This window comes from Crinia signifera, chromosome 7 (assembly GCF_055691185.1).
Source record: "Crinia signifera chromosome 7, ASM5569118v1, whole genome shotgun sequence".
In the NCBI taxonomy this organism is placed as follows: Eukaryota; Metazoa; Chordata; class Amphibia; order Anura; family Myobatrachidae; genus Crinia; species Crinia signifera.
The window spans coordinates 41,275,001-41,294,984 of record NC_139223.1 but is presented as its reverse complement, the minus strand read 5'-3'; the positions used below and the strand labels follow the sequence as shown (position 1 = coordinate 41,294,984).

At 43.9% G+C, this 19,984-nt stretch overlaps 1 protein-coding gene across 3 annotated transcripts in view; it reads right to left on the bottom strand.

The window, feature by feature from the left end:
• LOC146020071 (dynein axonemal assembly factor 8-like) overlaps positions 1-19,984 on the bottom strand; it is a 309,887-nt gene that overhangs the window by 137,637 nt on the left and 152,266 nt on the right. The window contains exon 1 of one of the 3 annotated variants that reach the window (XM_083152872.1): positions 4,807-5,042. The exons of the other annotated variants lie outside the window; for them this stretch is intronic. Within the exon in view, the coding sequence (XP_083008998.1) occupies positions 4,807-4,917 (111 nt within the window). The 5' untranslated portion in view covers positions 4,918-5,042. Of the gene's footprint in view, positions 1-4,806; positions 5,043-19,984 lie in introns of those variants that run through there. 3 annotated transcript variants of the gene reach the window in all.

Here is a 19,984-nt window from a genome sequence, read left to right as displayed (position 1 = left end):
AGAATACCTGTCAAATGTAAATAATACTTTACAAGACAAAAACCATACATTGAAAAAGAAAAATCGTAAATTAAAAAAACAACTAAAGAAAGCACTTAAAGCGCAATCAGAGACCATAAACTCTCTGACCAATTCCTATCCTTAAAGTGCCTCTGCCCCTGAACACAATCTATGCTGTGCTTAGCTATGCTATGCTAAGACTATGGTCTTAGTATAGCTTAGCTAAGCACAGCATAGAATAGCATAGTCTTAACATAATCTTAGCTAAGAGTATCTATGCTATTCTATGCTATGCTGTGCTTAGTTATGCTATGCTAAGACCATGGTCTTAGTATAGCTTAGCTAAGCACAGCACAGTCTCCCCCTCCTGCAAAAAAAAAAAAAAAAAAAAAAACACAAAAAAGGAAAAAAAATAATAATAAAAAAAACCCTCTCCCCTCCCCCCCCCCCCAACCCACCTGACGACACTATACTATGCTATTCTATGCTATGCTTAGCTATGCTATACTAAGACTATGGTCTTAGTATAGCATAGATAAGCAAAGCATAGATACTCTTAGCTAAGACTATGCTAATCTATGCTATGCTTAGTTATGCTATGCCAAGACCATGTTCTTAGTATAGCATAGCTAAGCACAGCATAGATTAGCATAGTCTTAACATAGTCTTAGCTAAGAGTATCTATGCTTTGCTTATCTATGCAATACTAAGACTATGGTCTTAGTATAGCTTAGCTAAGCACAGCCTAGAATAGCATAGTACAGTCTCCCCCCTCCCCCCCCCCCAAAAAAAAAAAATTCCCCCTTCCCACTCCCCTCCCCCTCCACCCACCTGATGAGGTCACCTTGACGTGGTAGGTGGGCTCACATTTTTGTGCCAAGAACCTCAATGTCCCCCCTTCCCCCTCCACCATGTTAATGTTATTGGTTTCTGTGCTTAGTGTGCACCTGAATTTTCTGACATCCCTCTTACATTGCCTTGCTGAGTTTTTGCCTATTTATATGGTTAATGAAGTTTAAATAGTTTCACACTAAAAAGTTATAGAATAATGGTTTCATTTGTTTTTATGTGATCTTTTCATATCTTGTTATATGAATCTACATTACTGTAACGATATATATTGTCATTTTATCTTTGTGAATAAAATAAGATTTTTTCAATGAAACAATAAAACTAATGTCATATAGAAAATAAGTTGCTGTAACCAAAAGAACTATTCCCCAGAGACATTGTCCTACAGAAAAGTCACAACCCCTGTGTTACATACGAATGTAGATTACCCGTTTATTTCTATACTAGGTGATTCATCGCGCCCTACGGGCGCTCTTCACACCGTCGTAAGGGGCTGCGCCCCCTTAATTTGTGAACGTTTGTATATGAGAAATATGGTTAGAATTGTATAAAAGATGCCCTGTATTGCAACTTAGGTGTCCGCGAATCGCGGGAGGGGGGGTCGAGGAGGGTGCCGCGAATTGCAGGAGGGGGGGTCGCGGGGGGTGCCGCGAATTACAGGAGGGGGGGTTGTGGGGGGGTGGATGCTGCGAATCGCGGGAGGGGAGGGATTGCAGAGAATCGCGGGAGGGGGGTCGCGGGGTGGGTTGCCGCAAATCGCGGGAGGGGGGTTACGGGGGCGGGGATTGCGGCGAATCATGGTAGGGGGGGTCGCGGGGGGTGTGCCGTGAATCACGGGAGGGGGGGTCACGGGGTGGGGTGCCGAGAATCGCGGGGGGGTGTGTGTGTGCCGTGAATCGCGGGAGTGGGGGTTGCGGGGGGGTGGGGGGGGGTGTGACGCGAATTGCGGGAGGGGGGGTCGCGGGGGTGGGTGCCGCGAATCGCGGGAGGGGGGGTTACGGGGCGGGGGTTGCGGCAAATCATGGGAGGGGGGGTCGCGGGGGTGTGCGGTGAATCACGGGAGGGGGAGTCACGGGGTGGGGTGCCGAGAATCGTGGGGGAGGTGTGTGTGTGCCGTGAATCGCGGGAGTGGGGGTTGCGGGGGGGGGTGACGCGAATCGCCACAAGAAAAAATCAACACAGAAAGGTCAACACATGTAAATGTTGACATAAGTGTGGCACTTCATTGGTGTCCATGTCAACACATGAGAATGAATATGAAAACATTCAAAAAATGAAAAAAAAAACTTCAAAAACTCATGTCAACCTTTTTCATTGTCGACCATAGCCATGTCAGTGTTTTCCATGTGTAATTTAATTCTGGAGCTGCCGCGAATCACGGGGGGTGCCGCGAATTGCGGGAGGGGGGGTCGCGGGGTTGGGTGCCGCGAATCGCGGGAGGGCGGGGTTCAAAGCATAGATACTCTTAGCTAAGACTATGCTAATCTATGCTATGCGTAGGGGGGGTCGCGGGGGAGCGGATCTGTGGGCTCACTGGGCTGGTTCTCTGTCACATACCTCCCAACATGACCCTCTCCAGGAGGGACACAATGCTCTGTTTCTAGACTTCCCCTTAATGTATGATTGCCATCACCTGTTTTAAACAGGTTAATTTCTCAGAAAGGTGTTCAGCACAGATGAAGGCAATCACACATTAAGAGGAAAGTCCAGGAACAGAGCGTTATAGACACAGACACCCACTTTGAGTGACAGATGTAGCCAAATATATAGTAGATAATGTGACTCTGCAACAATAATAGTGTCTGTGCAGTATGCAGCTTTTCATTTCAGTCCAAGCTCCATTGTGACAGCACAAGCTATTGTGACATCACAAGCTATTGTGACATCACAAGCTATTGTGACATCACAAGCTATTGTGACATCACAAGCTATTGTGACATCACTCTTCCAGTGCCTTGCTGAGTTTTTCCTTATTTATATGGTTAATGAAGTTTAAATTGTTTTTCACTAAAACGTTATAGAATAAAGGTTTCATTTGTTTTATATGTGATCTTTTCATATCTTGTTATTTGAATCTACATTACTGTAACTATATATCTTGTCATTTTATATTTTTGAATAAAATAAGAATTTTTCAATGAAATAATAAAACTAATGTCATATAGAAAATAAGTTGCCGAGACCAAAATAACTATTCCCCAGAGACATTGTTCTACATAAAAGTCACAGCCCCTGTATTACATACAAATGTACATTACCAATTTATTTCCATATCATAAGTATCCTACAGGTGGAAGTACAACTGAAAAAATAATATAGTATATATAAATAAAATAGTAGTGGCTTCATTTGGCAGCACCGCTAGGCCAGCTTTTTTTTTACTGAGAAATTCGGTAAAGATGATTAAATGAAGTACATTGTTTTTACATGTCATCCTTAGGTTACGTATGTGGTCGGACAGGGTAGCGCTTCTGGTTGTCCACATGTTTTTTGATACCACCAGCACTGGTTTTGCCTATTACATAGAGTCATAGAGCATGAATAATTTGATCTGGTCCTGGACCAGCAACCCATTGCACAGCCCTAGTACTGCACTTCCCTCCAACCATCGACATTGGTCCCTCCCCATATCATCATTACTTTGTTCATTGTGGTGGGACATCACAGACCACCCGGGCAGTGATGTCCCACCACCATGAACAAAGTAATGATGATATGGGGAGGGACCAATGTACTAGTGCAGTACTAGTGCTGCATTCTGCATTTCTCTATCCCCTCCCTAGCACCCTGTCTCTCTCTATGCCCTCCCTACTGCGTCTCTCTATCCCATGCATGTCCAAACGATGGCCCTACAGCTGTTGTGAAACTTCACATCCCAGCATGCTCTGCTTTCAGTCCTGCATCTCTCTATCCCTTCCCTACTGCCCTGTGTCTCTCTATCCCCTCCCTACCGCCCTGCGTCTCTCTATCCCCTCCCTAGCGCCCTGTGTCTTTCTATCCCCTCCCTACTGCCCTGCATCTCTCTATCCTCTCCCTAGCGCCCTGCATCTCTCTATCCCCTCCCTAGCACCATGCGTCTCTCTATCCCCTCCCTAGCGCCCTGCGTCTCTCTATCCCCTACCTAGAACCCTGTGTCTCTCTATCCCTTCCCTACTGCTGTCCGTCTCTCTTTCCCTTCCCTACCACCCTGCGTCTCTCTAACCCCTCCCTACAGCCCTGCATCTCCCTATCCATTCCCTACTGCCCTGTGTCTCTCTATCCCCTCCCTAGCACCCTGCGTCTCTCTATCCCCTCCCTAGCATCCTGCATCTTTCTATCCCTTCCCTACTGCCCTGCGTCTCTCTATCCACACCCTACTGCCCTGTGTCTCTTTACCCCTCCCCCCTACCATCCTGAGTCTCTCTATCCCCTCCCTATAGCCCTGCATCTCTCTATCCCCTCCCTACCGCCCTGAGTCTTTCTATCCATTCCCTACTGTCCTGTGTCTCTATCCCTTCCCTACTGCCCTGCGTCTCTCTATCCCCTCCCTAGCGCCCTGTGTCTTTCTATTCCTTCACTACTGCCCTGCATCTCTCTATCCCCTCTTAGCACCCTGCATCTCTCTATCCCATTCCTACTGCCCTGCGTCTCTCTATCCCCTGCCTAGCACCCTGCATCTCTCTATCCCTATTTATGGGGATTGCTGCTATGTCAGGGAGTCTCCTGCAGAATGCAGGAGGGTAGGCAGCTATGAATCGCACATGTGAGATAGATGTGTAGATAGAGTGGTAAGCACACCATAGCATTGTACATGTGAGACAGAGGAGGATACAGGAAGTGATAAGAACACCTTTAGGGACGCAATGGGGACTGGATTGGCTCCAGCTCCAACAGACCATTCCATGGGATTCCATGCTGATCTCCAGATCCTTTATTTTCCAGTACATCATACTGCACTGTAAAATGCTTACTCACCAATAGCGTAAGTCTATGTAAATGATCACATTCATCCACCCTACTGTATCTCAGTCTTTCTCTGTGATGGAACATCTTGGGCTGCGTCTTCTGGCTTTGCATCAATGTCATGATGAGATGTAGTTAGACTGGCTTCACTATCTGGTATAAGTCTGAAAATATCTAATGTCACCTGGGACTTAATACAGCACTTTGTCATTAAGTCGTCTCCTGTCTTGGAAGTGTCTGGTACAGCCATACCCTAAAAGGGAACACATGTAAGATCCCCATTAGAACAAGGGAGGGATCATCTACTGTACAAATCCTACATGATTATGGAGCAGTGGTCTTAAATATACTTATGCCAGAGATTTGACCATATCATGTAGAAACACTGCATATTATAGAAAGAGGAAATTATGGCTCTTAGCTTATTCATATATTCCTGTTCTTCATAGAAGAATTCCTCAGCTAAATCAAGTGTAGAACAGTCCTCTCTCTGAAAGATCTTCACATCTTCCAACTCATAGTCAGACTATAGAAAGAGATGGTCTAAATTATTACTGGCAACTAGGCCCCTCCTGAGGTCAAGGGTTCCAATCCAACCATGGCCCTAAGTGTGTGGAATTTGTATATTCTCCCCGTGCTTGCGTGGGTTTTTTCTAGTTTAACCCCACAATCCAAAAATATACTGTGTGTGTGTGTGCATGTGGTAGGAAATATAGCTTGTAAGCTCCACTGGGGCATGGACAAATATTCTCTATAAAGCGCTGCGGAATATGTGTGCGCTATACAACTAAGTGGTAACACATCTATCATGTGTAACCAAGGTTAGGATATAACTAGAACACATACATTCTGCGTCAATAAGTTGGGTATATATCAAGAACGGGTTGGGATCATTTGGTCTATTGCATTATGGTCGAAAGTCATTAGGTCGAACCCATTAGGTCGACATGCTAAAAGGTCGACATGACTCTAGGTCGACATGGGAAAAAGGTCGACATGATTCTAGGTCGAAAGGTCATTAGTTCGACAGGTCATTAGTTCGACAAGGTCATTAGTTCGACATTGTCTATGTCGACATTCACAAGGTCGACATGGGGTTTTTCACTGTTTTTTTACCTGAATGTCAACACAGTCGACATGGACACAGTTTAAAGTGCACTGCATCCCCTCGCATCGCTCGCTGCGCTCGCAATGCGTCGGGCACGGTGCCTCGCTACGCTCGGCACACTATTTTATTCTCCCACCACGCCCTAGTGGATGGTAGGGCATGAAATACCGCCTGTCGGCACATGTTGGCTCAAAAAACAGTGAAAAACTCCATGTCGACCTTGTGAATGTCGACATAGACAATGTCGAACTAATGACCTTGTCGAACTAATGACCTGTCGAACTAATGACCTTTCGAAGTAGAATCATGTCGACCTTTTACCATGTCGACCTAGAGTCATGTCGACCTTTTAGCATGTCGACCTAATGGATTCGACCTAATGACTGTCGACCATAATGCAGTAGACCAAATGACCGCATCCCATCAAGAACATATGTATTCTGTGTCGCTGAAGTGAGGATATATCTAGAACACATCTATTCTGCGTCACTGAGGGGGATTCATCTAGAACACATCGGGGGAAATTTAATAGGATGAGAGATTCAGAAAGTGAGAGATTTGGTAAGAAATCTCCATTTTTTTAAAGTGTCAATCATTTACACTGCAAAACCAGTTTGATGTTGCAGTGTAAATGATTGCCGCTTTAAAAAAACCTGGAGATTTCTTACCAAATCTCTCACTTTCTGAATCTCTCATTCTATTAAATGTCACCCATCTGTTCTGCGTCACTGAGGTGAGGATATAACCAGAACATATCTATTCTGCGTCACTGGGGAATTTATCTAGAATACATCTATTCTGTGTCACTGAGGTGAAGATATACCTAGAACACATCAAGTGGTGCAAGTAAGAGGGTATGGCGCGGTATGGCGTACGTTTAAAAAATATGTTGCCGGTATGCCTTACCCCCCCCCCCCGCATCCCCTGCTGCGCGCTGCCACATTTAATACTTCCCCCACCCCTCTGGCGCCTGCTGCCGATGAGAGGAGGAGGAGAGCAGCGCCACAGCCCCCCCCCCCCCCCCCGGCAGCTCATGAGCCAATCAGAGCTTGTGTATCAGTAGCCACGGTGATTGGCTGCTGGGCCGTGAGCTCTGATTGGCTCACGAGTAGCTGCCATATTTGAAATGGCCAAGAGCCACCAGAGGGGTGAGGGAAGCCTGTGGCGCAGCGCTCCGCTCTCATACTCGCAGAGGAGGAGGAGGCCCTGACCACAGGGGAGAGTCGACACCAAAGGGGACATCAAGCAGCAGCACTAAAGGGGGCATTATTCAGCGGCACTACTGGAGGCATTATGAAGTGGCACGACAGGGGGCATTAAGCAGCAGCACTACAGGGGACATTATGTAGTGGCACTACAGAGGGTTTTATGAAATGGAACTACAGTGAGCATTATGTACAATTGGCACAGCAGGGGGAATTATGAAGCAGCACTACAGTGGGCATTATGTATAATCGGCACTGCAGGGGGCATTATGCGTGTAAGCAGTACTTCAGGGGGCATTATGTGTGTAAGCGGCACTAAAATGCCATGAGGGGGTGTGTGCAAAATGTACAATTATGCCACTGCTTGTATAGCGTTACCCGGAAGTGCCGGGAACACTTGTTGTACAAGGAGAAGATGCAGAAAGCTGCATCCTTTGCCATGAAACCCCTAGCAGCGAGAAATTAGAAGCCTTAATGCGATGACTAATTTTTAATGGGCATTAGGGTGTGTGGTATAATGTGTAATGGGCATTACGGTGTGTGGCATAATGTTTAATGGACATTCTTGTGTGTGGCATAATAGTTAATGGGCATTGCGGTGTGTGGTATAATGTGTAATGGGCATTAGGTGTGTTGCAGAATGTGTAATGGCATAACAGTGTGTGGCATAATATCTAGTAGGCATTATGGTGTGTGGTATAATATGTAATGAGCATTATGGTGTGTGGCATAATGTGTAAGGGGCATTACGGTGTGTAGCATTATGTGTAAGGGGCATTAGGGTTAAGGCATAATGTGTGTGGCCACATGAGACATAACCACGGGCAATTTTTTTTCCCACTAAGAAAAAAATCTCTACTTGCACCACTGATATACATCTATTGTCTCATTGGAGGGACTAGATCTAAAACACCTCTATTCTGTGTCAATAAGGTAGGCATATATCCAGGGGCGGGCTGGGCGGGGGGGCAGGGTGCCATGTGCCCCCCGGGCCGCTTACCCAGCCACTTGCTGCGGGCCGCGCACCTCCTCCAGCTCTCCTGCGCTGGCCGCGGCTTCCAGAACACGGCCGCGGCCACAGGATAATGGCCGCCGGACATGTCCTCAGTGCAGGAGGCCGGTGGCCATTATCCTGTAGCCGCGGCCGTGTTCTGGAAGCCGCGGCCAGCGCAGGAGAGCTGGAGGAGGTGCGCGGCCTGCACCAGACTGGGGCTGCAGGATGCACCAGACTGGGGTGTATGCAGGAGGGGCATGTACTGCGCTCTCCCCCGCCCCCCCTCCCCCAGCAGCAGCAGATGAGATGAGACAGCAACAATGGTGAGTTGCTGCTGTCAAATTCTGGCACTGGGGCATATGTGTTTCTGGCACTGTGGGGGCATGTGTGTATTTGGCACTGTGGGGGAATATCTGGCACTGTGGGGGCATATGTGTCTCTGGCACTGTGGGAGAATATCTGGCACTGTGGGGGCATATGTGTATCTGGCACTGTGGGGGCATATCTGGCACTGTGGGGGCATATCTGGCACTGTGGGGGCATATGTGTCTCTGGCACTGTGGGGGCATATCTGGCACTGTGGGGGCATATGTGTCTCTGGCACTGTGGGGGCATTTCTGGCACTGTGGGGGCATATGTGTATCTGGCACTGTGGGGGCATATCTGGCACTGTGGGGGCATATGTGTCTCTAGCACTGTGGGAGAATATCTGGCACTGTGGGGGCATATGTGTATCTGGCACTGTGGGGGCATATCTGGCACTGTGGGGGCATATCTGGCACTGTGGGGGCATATGTGTCTCTGGCACTGTGGGGGCATATCTGGCACTGTGGGGGCATATGTGTCTCTGGCACTGTGGGGGCATTTCTGGCACTGTGGGGGCATATGTGTATCTGGCACTGTGGGGGCATATCTGGCACTGTGGGGGCATATGTGTCTCTGGCACTGTGGGGGCATATCTGGCACTGTGGGGGCATATGTGTCTCTGGCACTGTGGGGGAATATCTGGCACTGTGGGGGCATATGTGTCTCTGGCACTGTGGGGGCATATGTGTATTTGGCACTGTGGCGGAATATCTAGCACTGTGGGGGCAAATCTGGCACTGTGGACATCACATTGTGCGGTGCAATGGGCATCATGGTATGGGGCGTAATGGGCATTACGGTGTGGGGATCATTGGGTAATTGCCATCACAGTATAGAGTGTAATGGGCATCAAGGTGTGCGGCATAATGTGTAATTAGCATCACAATGTGCAATCTGCAGGTACACAATACAATCATGGAATAGGCCACGCCCCCTTATGATAGGCCACACGTCTAATTTTTCAGCGCGCCTCCGGCGCGCACAAGCGTTACGTCTTCCAGGAAGTTGGGAGGGTGTGGGCCAGTGGTCTGGACTTGCCCCCTAGGCTAAAAGTTGCCAGCCAGCCCCTGCATATATCTAGAACACATCTATTCTTTGTCACTGAAGGGGGTATATCTAGAACACATCTATTCTGCATCACTGAGATAGGGATATATCTAGAACACATCTATTCTTTGTCACTGAAGGGGGTATATCTAGAACACATCTATTCTTTGTCACTAAGGTGGGGATTTAGCTACAACATATCATTTCTATGTCACTGAAGGGGGATATACTGTATCTAGAACACATCTAATCATTGTCACTGAGGTAGGGATATATCTAGAACACATATATCCTGTGTCACTGAGATCTATCCAGAACACATCTATCCTGTGTCACTGATTGAGGCTATATATATATATATATATATATATATATATATATATATATATATATATAGTCTTATGGCTTATGTAGCTATATTCAGCTAATCCCTGGTGCCCTCCGTGACAGCCAGCAGAACGCCAGCTGTGTAGATAACGGGATGGGGGGGCGGCAGCACTCAGCAAATAAATAAGACCAGGACTCTGGTTACGGTCACCAACGTTTCTGAGCCAGTGCGGCTCTTTTATCAAGGTGCAGAAGACAAAAAACTGTGATACATTCAAAGTTTAAATACCTTTCCAGCTCCCGCGCTGTCCACGCCGGCCGTCGGGTCTGCAGGCTCTATCAGATGACGTCACTGCTATCCAAACAGCCGGGTAGCAGCGGGGGAGGAGGGCGGGACATACACATTGCTGAAAATAAATGTAAATATGCATAAAAACAGTGCGTGAATACTTCATCGATAAAATGTTATGAATTACATAAAATCTCTGTGTCACTATTTGCGCTAGCAGTGAACTAAAATCAATAAGAGCATATGATTATGCAAATACAATAGTGCGCCATTAAAACCATTTCAAACATCTTGAAATCTACGAAAATTTCTCATCAACTGGGGACCCCCTGTAGGTGTACCAAACACCAATTATGCCCACAATATCCATACCCCCCTTCCACCTATAGATTTGTTTCGCAACCCACCCCAATCCAAACAATTATCAGAATTTATTTTTTACTCCTACTTTCATTTCTTGATTGTACTTCTATGTACACATTTATTTCATGATTTATTGAGTAAATTGTACACTATAACGTGACAAATCTTCATCTCAGTCTTATTCTTCAACTTCTCTTCCAAAAGCGTCTGGGAAACCCTTAAGGCAGAGCAGTGCCTAACATCCAACTGACTAACAGGGTGAGTGCAGTGTACCCACTTTGTATTGATCAAGGGGTGCATTGGCCAGGACAAAGATTTCTCAGTGCAACCGGCCGGGGAGCGCAGTGACAGGCTGGAGGACTGGAGAGACGGATAATGGAAAAAAAGAAAAAACAGTACATTAGGTACAGTTTTTATTTGCCGGTACAGACTGTTAAATAAATGGCAAATTCTTTTTTAGGTGTTCTGTGTGTTTGTGTGTGTTGTACTGTTTTTGTGTGTGTGTTGTAGTGTATGTGGTTGTGTGTGTTGTGTTGTATGTATTTGACCAATGCGTAAGTGTGTGAGGTGTGCTATGTATATACAATATGTGTATTTGTGTGTTGTGTCTTTGTGTATCTGTTGAATGTTTAAGTGTGTGTTTTGTGTGTGTCTTGTACTGTTTTTTGGGTGTGTGTGGTGAATGTGGGTGTGTGTTGTGCTGTTAGAAGTATGTTATGTGTGTGTTGTGTGTATCTGCGCAATGTGTAAGGTGTGCTATGTATAAATGTGTGTGTATTTGTGCAATGTTTAAGTGTGTGTGTTCTGTGTGTTGTACTCTTTTGGGGGGGTGTTGTAGTGAATGTGGGTGTGTGTTGTACTGTGAGTGGTGTGTTATGTGTGTTTTGTGTTGTGTGTATCTGTCGAATGTGTAAGTTTGTGAGGTGCGCTACGTATATATGTGTGTGTGTAGTGTGCTGTGTGTATCCTGGCAATGTTTAAGTGTGTGAGTTCTGTGTGTTTCTGTATCTGCACAATGTTTAAGTGTGTGTTCTGAGTGTTTGTTGTACTGTTGTTGGGTGCGTGTTGTAGTGTATATGGGTTTGTGTTGTACTGCATGTGGTGTGTTATGTGTGTATCTGTCCAATGTGTAAGTGTGCTACCTATATATGTGTGTGTTGTGTGCTATGTGCGCGTATGTGGTGTACTGAAGAAATAGGATGGTGTGTGGTGCGCTATCAACAGCTGCCGGCACTTGGGTTGTCAGGCCCAGAATTATTTGAGCAAAAAGAAGAAAGATTGTGCCAGCGCTGGCTGTTTTAAGAAAATTACAATACACGGTTCTCAAAATATTATAACAATTTAATAATATCAACAATAATAAAACAATATAAAATATATGTAAAAAATATATAAAAAAAAGGGTGAATCACTCTAGTAGTGTAATATATTGGAGCTAGCTATCACGGGGATAATCAGGTAGTTTTAGCTGGTGAGCTTAGAGTTCAATTGTGAAATAAAGAGTTTGAGCTGTATATTACCATCCCATTTTGGCCCGATTTGAAAAGGCCTGATGCTGTGACACGATGTCCAGTGAATGTCCTATAATTTCAAGGACTCAAGATTCCCACTGATATCCTCTTGCATGCGTCTGGATCGATTAGGGATCATGCAGTTATCCCACATATGTTGGTAGTCCAGGAAAAAACGAGGGTCCTTTTGGGAGAGGTGGACAGGTCACTTGGCAGAATGGATGATGGTAGAAAACAGCAGTATTCACAGGTGCTCAACGCGTTTCCCCGGTATCACCGGCTTCATCAGGAGCAAGTATGTTTGTGTTGGATTCAGGACATGGTTTTATACCTGATAGCTAATCAACTAGGAGATTCACCTGTGTACACAATTAGATGCTAAAAACATTTCTATCATGAGAACCGTGTTTTTCAATACTATATATGGTAATCACATTTTTAATGGAGGCAGTCATATAATTATAAATTTATTTTATACACAAGAAATAGTTTTTTAGGGCAAGAAAAGGAAAATCGGGGAGGTCCCTTTGTTAGGTCACATGACCCGCGATGATTAGTTCTGTTTCAGTATAGGGAAGTACAATCAAAGCGTGCACTTACATAATATGAGAGATGCTCCCTGGCTGTGCCACAGTGGTCTCCGAGGCGTACCGCCGCCACGAGCCGATTGCCGGTATCGGCAACATTGGCGGCGATCCACACACGGAGTTCCGGGCACAACAGATGCGTTGCCGGGCAACAGGCGCGGTCACGTGATAGTACGTGATTCGCGTCGCGCTCGGCAACCGGATAGACGTCCTTAGCCGCACACGCCTGTCGGGGAAGACAACGTCATTACATCACATAACGTGTGATGCTCCCCGGCAGGGAGGCGGAGTCCGGACGGGGTGTCGCGTTGTCATGACAACGCCCAAGTGTCTGATCTCGAGAGATCTGACCAGGGAGCATAGTATATTTGATTCTGGATTCTATTGGCACGAATCCACAGATCAGGTAAAAGACAAGGCAGTATACAGAAAATAATATATATCGTCTTTCATTTATAATAATAATTTTTAGATGAGACAGGCAAAAAACAAAGACATAATTTATAAAGACATAGGAAATTGTTCGTTTTTTTTATATATATTTTTTATATATATTTTATATTGTTTTATTATTGTTGATATTATTAAATTGTTATAATATTTTCAGAACCGTGTATTATATGTGGTGTACTGTCTGTGTGTGTGTGTAATGTGTGGTCTATGTCTACCCTCAATTATTCCTAATTGTTTAAAGCCTTCACCATAATGTTAGAATGTGTCATTCATACTCAAAGAAAGCAATGAAATCAAGTGTGTTCCTTCGTCATTGGTTTCCCAGATCGTCTATCTTTTTCCCAGATTATCAATGAAGGCAAATTAAAACTTGGTGTTTTTTAAATTTCTAAGTGAAATTTCCCAAAAACGGCTTCGAGGTGCACACCACCGGGTCCAGAGGTATGTTGTTGCTGAATTTGGTGGCTCTGAGTGCCACGGTGTGTCCGCAGTGCAACAGACACGCACACACGCACACACACGCACACACACACACACACACTCTCTTCAATTTTTCATATAGATTACGATCTAACCTGCTGATAAGGGGGGGGGGGATTTGTGATAATGGACAGGGACTGGTACAAAAAAAAGTGCTATCGCAGAGGATAGATCTGTTTACCAGATATTGCGTTCAGATCCCACAATCCCACAGAAATGAGCCAAAACAAACTAAAAATCCTTCTGGAAAAATATAAACAGAAAAGTGTTCTTAATGAGAAAAATGTGAAGTTTCTCTATAATGAGGAACCATCGGTACCTGCTATTTATTTGTTGCCCAAGGTCCACAAAAGTGTGACACACCCTCCCGACAGGCCTATAGTGTCTGGCACGAACTCGGTAACTGCCAATTTGTCATCAATGAAGGTAATCAATGAAGGTAATCAGATGTGCAAAAGCACAGGCTGAAGAGAAAATGGCCAAATCAGTGGGTAAAGGGGGGAAAACTTTTTTTTAGGTATATAAGTGAAAGGAGAAAAACAAAAAGTGGAATAATTAGACTAAAGACAGAGAGTGGAAGTTTTCTTGAGGGGGACAATGTAATAGCAGATAATATTAATAATTATGTCTGCTCAGCATTCACTGCTGAAAGAGAGGGGAAGGGGCCACAGTTAAGTTGCAAGTATAGTCAAAAAACTGAGGGAGAGACAAGTACATTTACAGAGGAGAAAGTCCTCATAGAACTCTCAAAACTGAAAGTGGATAAATCAATGGGGCCAGATGGGATACATCCAAGGATACTAAAAGAGCTTAAAGGGGAGCTGGTAAAACCAATAACAGAATTATTCAACCAGTCACTAGCTACTGGAGTAATCCCAGAGGACTGGAAAAGCGCAAATGTAGTCCCACTGCACAAAAGTGGAAGCAAGGAAGAGGTAAACAACTATCGACCAGTGAGCCTTACATCAGTAGTAGGGAAATTGATGGAAACACTCTTAAAACAAAGAGTTGTAGAATATCTCAAAACCAGCAATTTACAGGATCCAAAAAAGCATGGGTTTACTGTGGGAAGATCATGTCAAACAAATCTTATTGACTTTTTTGACTGGGTGACTAAAGTAATAGATCAAGGTGGGGCTGTAGATGTAGCTTATCTAGACTTTAGTAAAGCTTTTGACACTGTCCCACATCGCAGACTGTTAAATAAACTTGAAAGCTTGGGATTGGATTCTAAGATAGTTGAATAGATAAGAGCGTGGTTGCAGGACAGAAAACAGAGAGTTTTCGTAAACGGAGTACAGTCAAAGGAGGGAAAGGTTACAAGTGGAGTACCCTAGGGATCTGTACTTGGACCAGTGCTTTTTAATATCTTTATTCGTGATATTGCAAGTGGAATTGAGGGTAAAATGTGCCTTTTTGCAGATGACACAACAGGGTAGACACACCAGGAGGGGTAAAACAAATGATTGATGATCTAGGTAGATTAGAGGAATGGTCCAGAGCATGGCAACTACAGTTTAATGCCACTTGAGTCTCAAAAATTCAAAGACTAAATATAGTATAAATGGCACTATAATGGAAACTACTGAGGAAGAGAGGGATCTAGGTGTCACTATTTCAGGGGACTTAAAAGCAGGTAGGCAATGTAACAAAGCAATGCTTGGTTGCATAGGGAGAGGTATCAGCAGTAGAAAGAAAGAAGTAATAATGCCTCTGTATAGGTCATTGGTACGACCTCACCTACAGTATTGTGTTCAGTTCTGGAGGCCATATCTCCAGAAGGATATAAATACATTAGAGACTGTACAAAGAAGGGCAACTAAAATGGTGCATGGCCTACATCACAAAACGTACCAGGAAAGACTAAAATATCTTAATATGTATACTTTAGAGCAGAGAAGGGAAAGGGGTCCCATGATAGAAACTTTCAAATATATCAAGGGTTTTAACAAGGTACAGGTGGGAGACATTCTTCACAGGAAGAGGAGCAACAGAACACGAGGACATGCACTGAAACTAGAGGGAGGAAGATTCAGGGAAATTTGAGGAAGAATAACTTCACAGAAAGAGTAGCAGATAAGTGGAATAGCCTACCATCAGAGGTGGTAGACATAAATACAGTAGTACAATTGAAACATGCTTGGGATAGGCATATTGATATCCTTACAAAAAAATAAGGATCAAATATGGTTTGAGGTAACATGTTTAAAAAAGGGGCAGACTAGATGGGCCAAGTGGTTCTTATCTGCCGTCAAATTCTATGTTTCTATAAGGTGGGACTCCTGCTATGAAGGATTTTCTAAGCACCAGCACTTTAAATCCCGACCTTCAATCCTTCCTTATTGAGGGGGTTGCGTTTATACTGACTAATAATTACTTTTTATTTGAGGATGTCTTTTACTTGCAGAAAACGGGGGACTGTGATGGGCACCAGGTTTGCCCTAAGTTACGCAATTATTTTTATGGCCCAATGGGAACATGATGTAGTTTGGTCCAATAATGCGTATGGAGCGAACCTGGTGTCCTGGAAGAGGTATATTGAGGATACTATTTTTTTTCTGGAATGGGATCGAGGATGATTTAACTTTGTCTGCAATTACCTTAATACTAACAACAGAAATATTGATCTTAGTTTTAACATAAATAACACCACTATAGATTTTTTAGATTTCACTATATTTATTGAGAATGATATTATCAAGACCAGAACTTTTACCAAGCCAACCGACTCAGTATCATACATTCAACGTAAGAGTTGTCATCATTCACAATGGTTAGACGCAATCCCAGGTGGACAGTTTAAAAGACTTAGGCGTAATTGTACTGATGACACAACATTTGATGAGCAATCTCAGAGTATGGTGAAGAATTTTTTTAAATAGTGGCTCCGATTCTGATTTTATTGAAAGAAAGGTTAATGAGACGAGTGAGATTGATAGAAAGGACCTCTTAGGTGAAGCAAACATTAAACCCAATACTGGTGATTACGCATTAGCTTTTATTACGGTTTTTAATGCCCAACACAAGATTTTGGAAGGGTCTTTTCGAAAAAATTGGGGAATCTTAAAGAGGGACCTGATGTTGGATTAAATTCTACCCGATCGTCCCAAATTAATCTATAGGAGAGCACCCACTATTAGGAACAAAATCGTACGTAGTTTTCTTCCCCCCTCCCAACCTAAAGGTAGAATTCTCACCAAAGTTATTCACCGGTGTGGGCTGTGTAAGGGTTGCCGAGAAATAAAAAGTCAGGGCATTTCCAAAGTAACTACAACCAACATTAACGGAATATCAGTCACAATAGATGATTTTATATCTTGCAATACGAACAATGTTATTTATGTGGTGGAGTGCTCCTGTCATCTTTTTTATATAGGTCACACCTCCAGACCTTTGAAGGTGCGGGTGGGAGAGCATTTAAAAAATATAAAAAAGGGGTTGGACTCCTACTCTTTAGCACACCGTTTTAAAACCAAACACAATTCCTCCCCGAAACATATTTTAAGGTTTTTTGGTCTCAAACATATAATAGGTAATTTGAGGAATAGGAATGTTGCCAGCACCTTGGCCAGGGAAGAGATAGGGTGTATATATATATATAATTTCAACACCATCACTCCAGGCGGTTTGAACCTGGATTTTGAGGTGAAGTGGTTTTTATGATGCTGTCTGTTCTTTGTAGTTTTAATGTGATTTTAATATTTGCATTTTAATATCATTGTTATTTATTGTATATTTATTGATTCTATTTGAGGTCAACCACCATCTAAGTTGGTGTCTTACAAATGGTGTCTTAAGAAGAGGACTTATTTATCTATTATGTAGCAACAAGAAATGTCCGTTTGCCCATAAGCCTTCCCATAACTAAGATGGCGTTTGGAGATACAAATTGATAACATTGAAGATCCTGCTGCCCAGAGATCCTCCCTCAATAAAGATGGCGCTTGGAGAAACGAGCAGATATGTGCAGATGGAACCGACATCCGGCTGGGATCCCCACTATGGTTACCTCTGGAGGAAGCCATCGATCATCGATCCATTTCCGGCGGGTTCCGTGCCGCAAGTGATATGCGGTCCGGGCGGAAGTATGGGCATAAGTGAGAACAGTGGCGTCTGACGCAAGTTCTGGCAGCTGGAGTGGAAGCTTTGGTCATGGTCAGCCCAACGCGGAAGAAATTAATATATGTTGAAAGGGAATGCAGGACTTTGTTTTTTACCTTCTGTGTTGGTGTGAGGTGGTTTATTGGATGGTTTATAAGGGGCGTGATATTTTTATGTTCTGTGTGTTTCTATTGGCAATTAAAGTGCCAATCAATCACATAGCTGTGAGGATTGGCTGACACAAGTTTAAAATCGATGTGGAGTGTAACTACAGGCACTCCTTGAGAAAGACCATAGTGACGGTTAAAAACGGGTTTGGAGCCTTGTTAGTTACTAGGAAAAAAGTATTCGCTAGGAATAATCAGGCGCCTTGCTGAGAGTTGTTCCTCTGGTAAGAGCTGCTGCTAAAATGTGGGGGTAGTCACTCCCCACTTAGAAAAAGACCGCAAAGTGTCTCACACTAGGTGAGAGTAGCAGCGCTCAATTCAATGAATGAAACAAATATTTGAAAATGTAACAAATAATTTTTACTGTTGATAAAATACAATATAAAAAACATAAATAAAAACAATAATAACAATAATGGTATAATGGTATGGGGGGGGGGAAAAAGTAAATTGGAATGAATGTCAAAATTGGAAATAATACATGCCCCGCCTCAATGGACACGTCGGATTGAGCTGTGTCGACACTTTGTGTGGAAGAAATAGGTAAGTGCACTTTACCAATGACTATCGTGGATCCTTTTAGAAGAAGATGTTTAACTGGGAGTCCTCACGATGATGACGGCTTATGGGACAGCCGTTGGAGGGATGAAATGTCGCCAGAAATGGAGCAGACTTTGTGTCGGTGTAGAGCCGATCTTGGGGGTTCAGACCACCGATTTGTCTGCAGCGATAGCCCAGGTGTAGATGAAGGCAATACAGTGAAGAAGTGGCTTCCGTGCTAAATGACAGTCCACACTGGTCTGGATGTTGTATACCAGTGGATCAGAAGCACGGTGTCCGCCAAATCAACGTCCAGTGAAAGAAATTGAATGAAAAGGAATCCAAATAGAGCTGGGGTGTCACAGCTAGGTCCAGAGGTGGGGGGCAATCACCTAACGCGTTTCACTGCGTCCTGCAGCTTTATCAAAGGTGTGGGGAACTGTGGGTTTGGGCCAGGTATATATACCATTCTTAATGAAACAATCAAAACACCTGTTGGTTCAATTAACACAGCCAATACATATACCATCTAGAATATTAATACAAGAATATAGAGGCAGACATATATCCTAAATATAAAACAAAATAAATAAATAAAAATCCGAAATTCATAAGAGAAACATGAAAAAACAGTAATAATAGTGGGTTATCCTTATTAGAAACTCCATTGTAATCTCCGATCATGTGACTGAAACTGGTCACGTGATCGGGGTAAATAGAGAGATATAACAACAAACTTATTCGTTTATAGACTGATATCAGCCTCACCATGTGATGGAAATAGCTGGGAGAAGGTGGACTGTCCACATATAGAAGCGATTATGTATAGCGCACTTTATCCAAGGATTTAGTATGTAGAGGTAGCGCATATTCATTCCATACTCGAAACACTTCCGCTCGCACTCCGGAAGTGGAAGGGGAGCCAAGTGAATTGATGTGTGTTAAATGATCTCCGTGTTTGGAACGCATATGCGCTCCACCGTGCAACTGGATTAACGTACTTCCGTTTAGATCCCGGAAGTAAGACACAGATGTAGAGCTTTTGACAATAATAAAAAAACGAAAGTATACCTCTAAATTCATGGGAAAAATACAAGCGTGGATTTCTGAGAAATGGTAAATAAATTAATAATGGAGAATGGGCAATATCTATAACCAATATTGAAAGTATAAAGGAACCTAAGAGAGACGGAGGGGAGAATGAGGTCATGTGACCTAATGTGTAAGACATGTATTAGTATGTGGAACGCATTATGCGTTCCACAGCTGCGATCACGTGTTTGCAAAGTACACCAATAATATCCCAGACACTTTGCGGTCTTGTTAGTTACTGTCTGATGGGACGTTGGTTGAATTCGGGACCAGTTGCCTGCTTTGCCTGACTTGGAGGTTGTATCCCGGGTATCACCTTCACTTTTAGTGCTTATAAGAGCTGCTCACCCCAGTTCTCCACCATCGGGGTAATTGGCCTTTTTTTCACCTATGTCCCATGTTTGTGTATGTGTGTTTTATGAAATAAAATGATGTTGCACCATATACTTCTATTTTCAATTTCTGGGTATCCATCTGAGATATTCTGCTGGGAGTCCTATTGATATCGCCGTTGTGAATTGAGGTTTTCACTGCGTGTTGTCCTTCACCGGAGAAGAGGA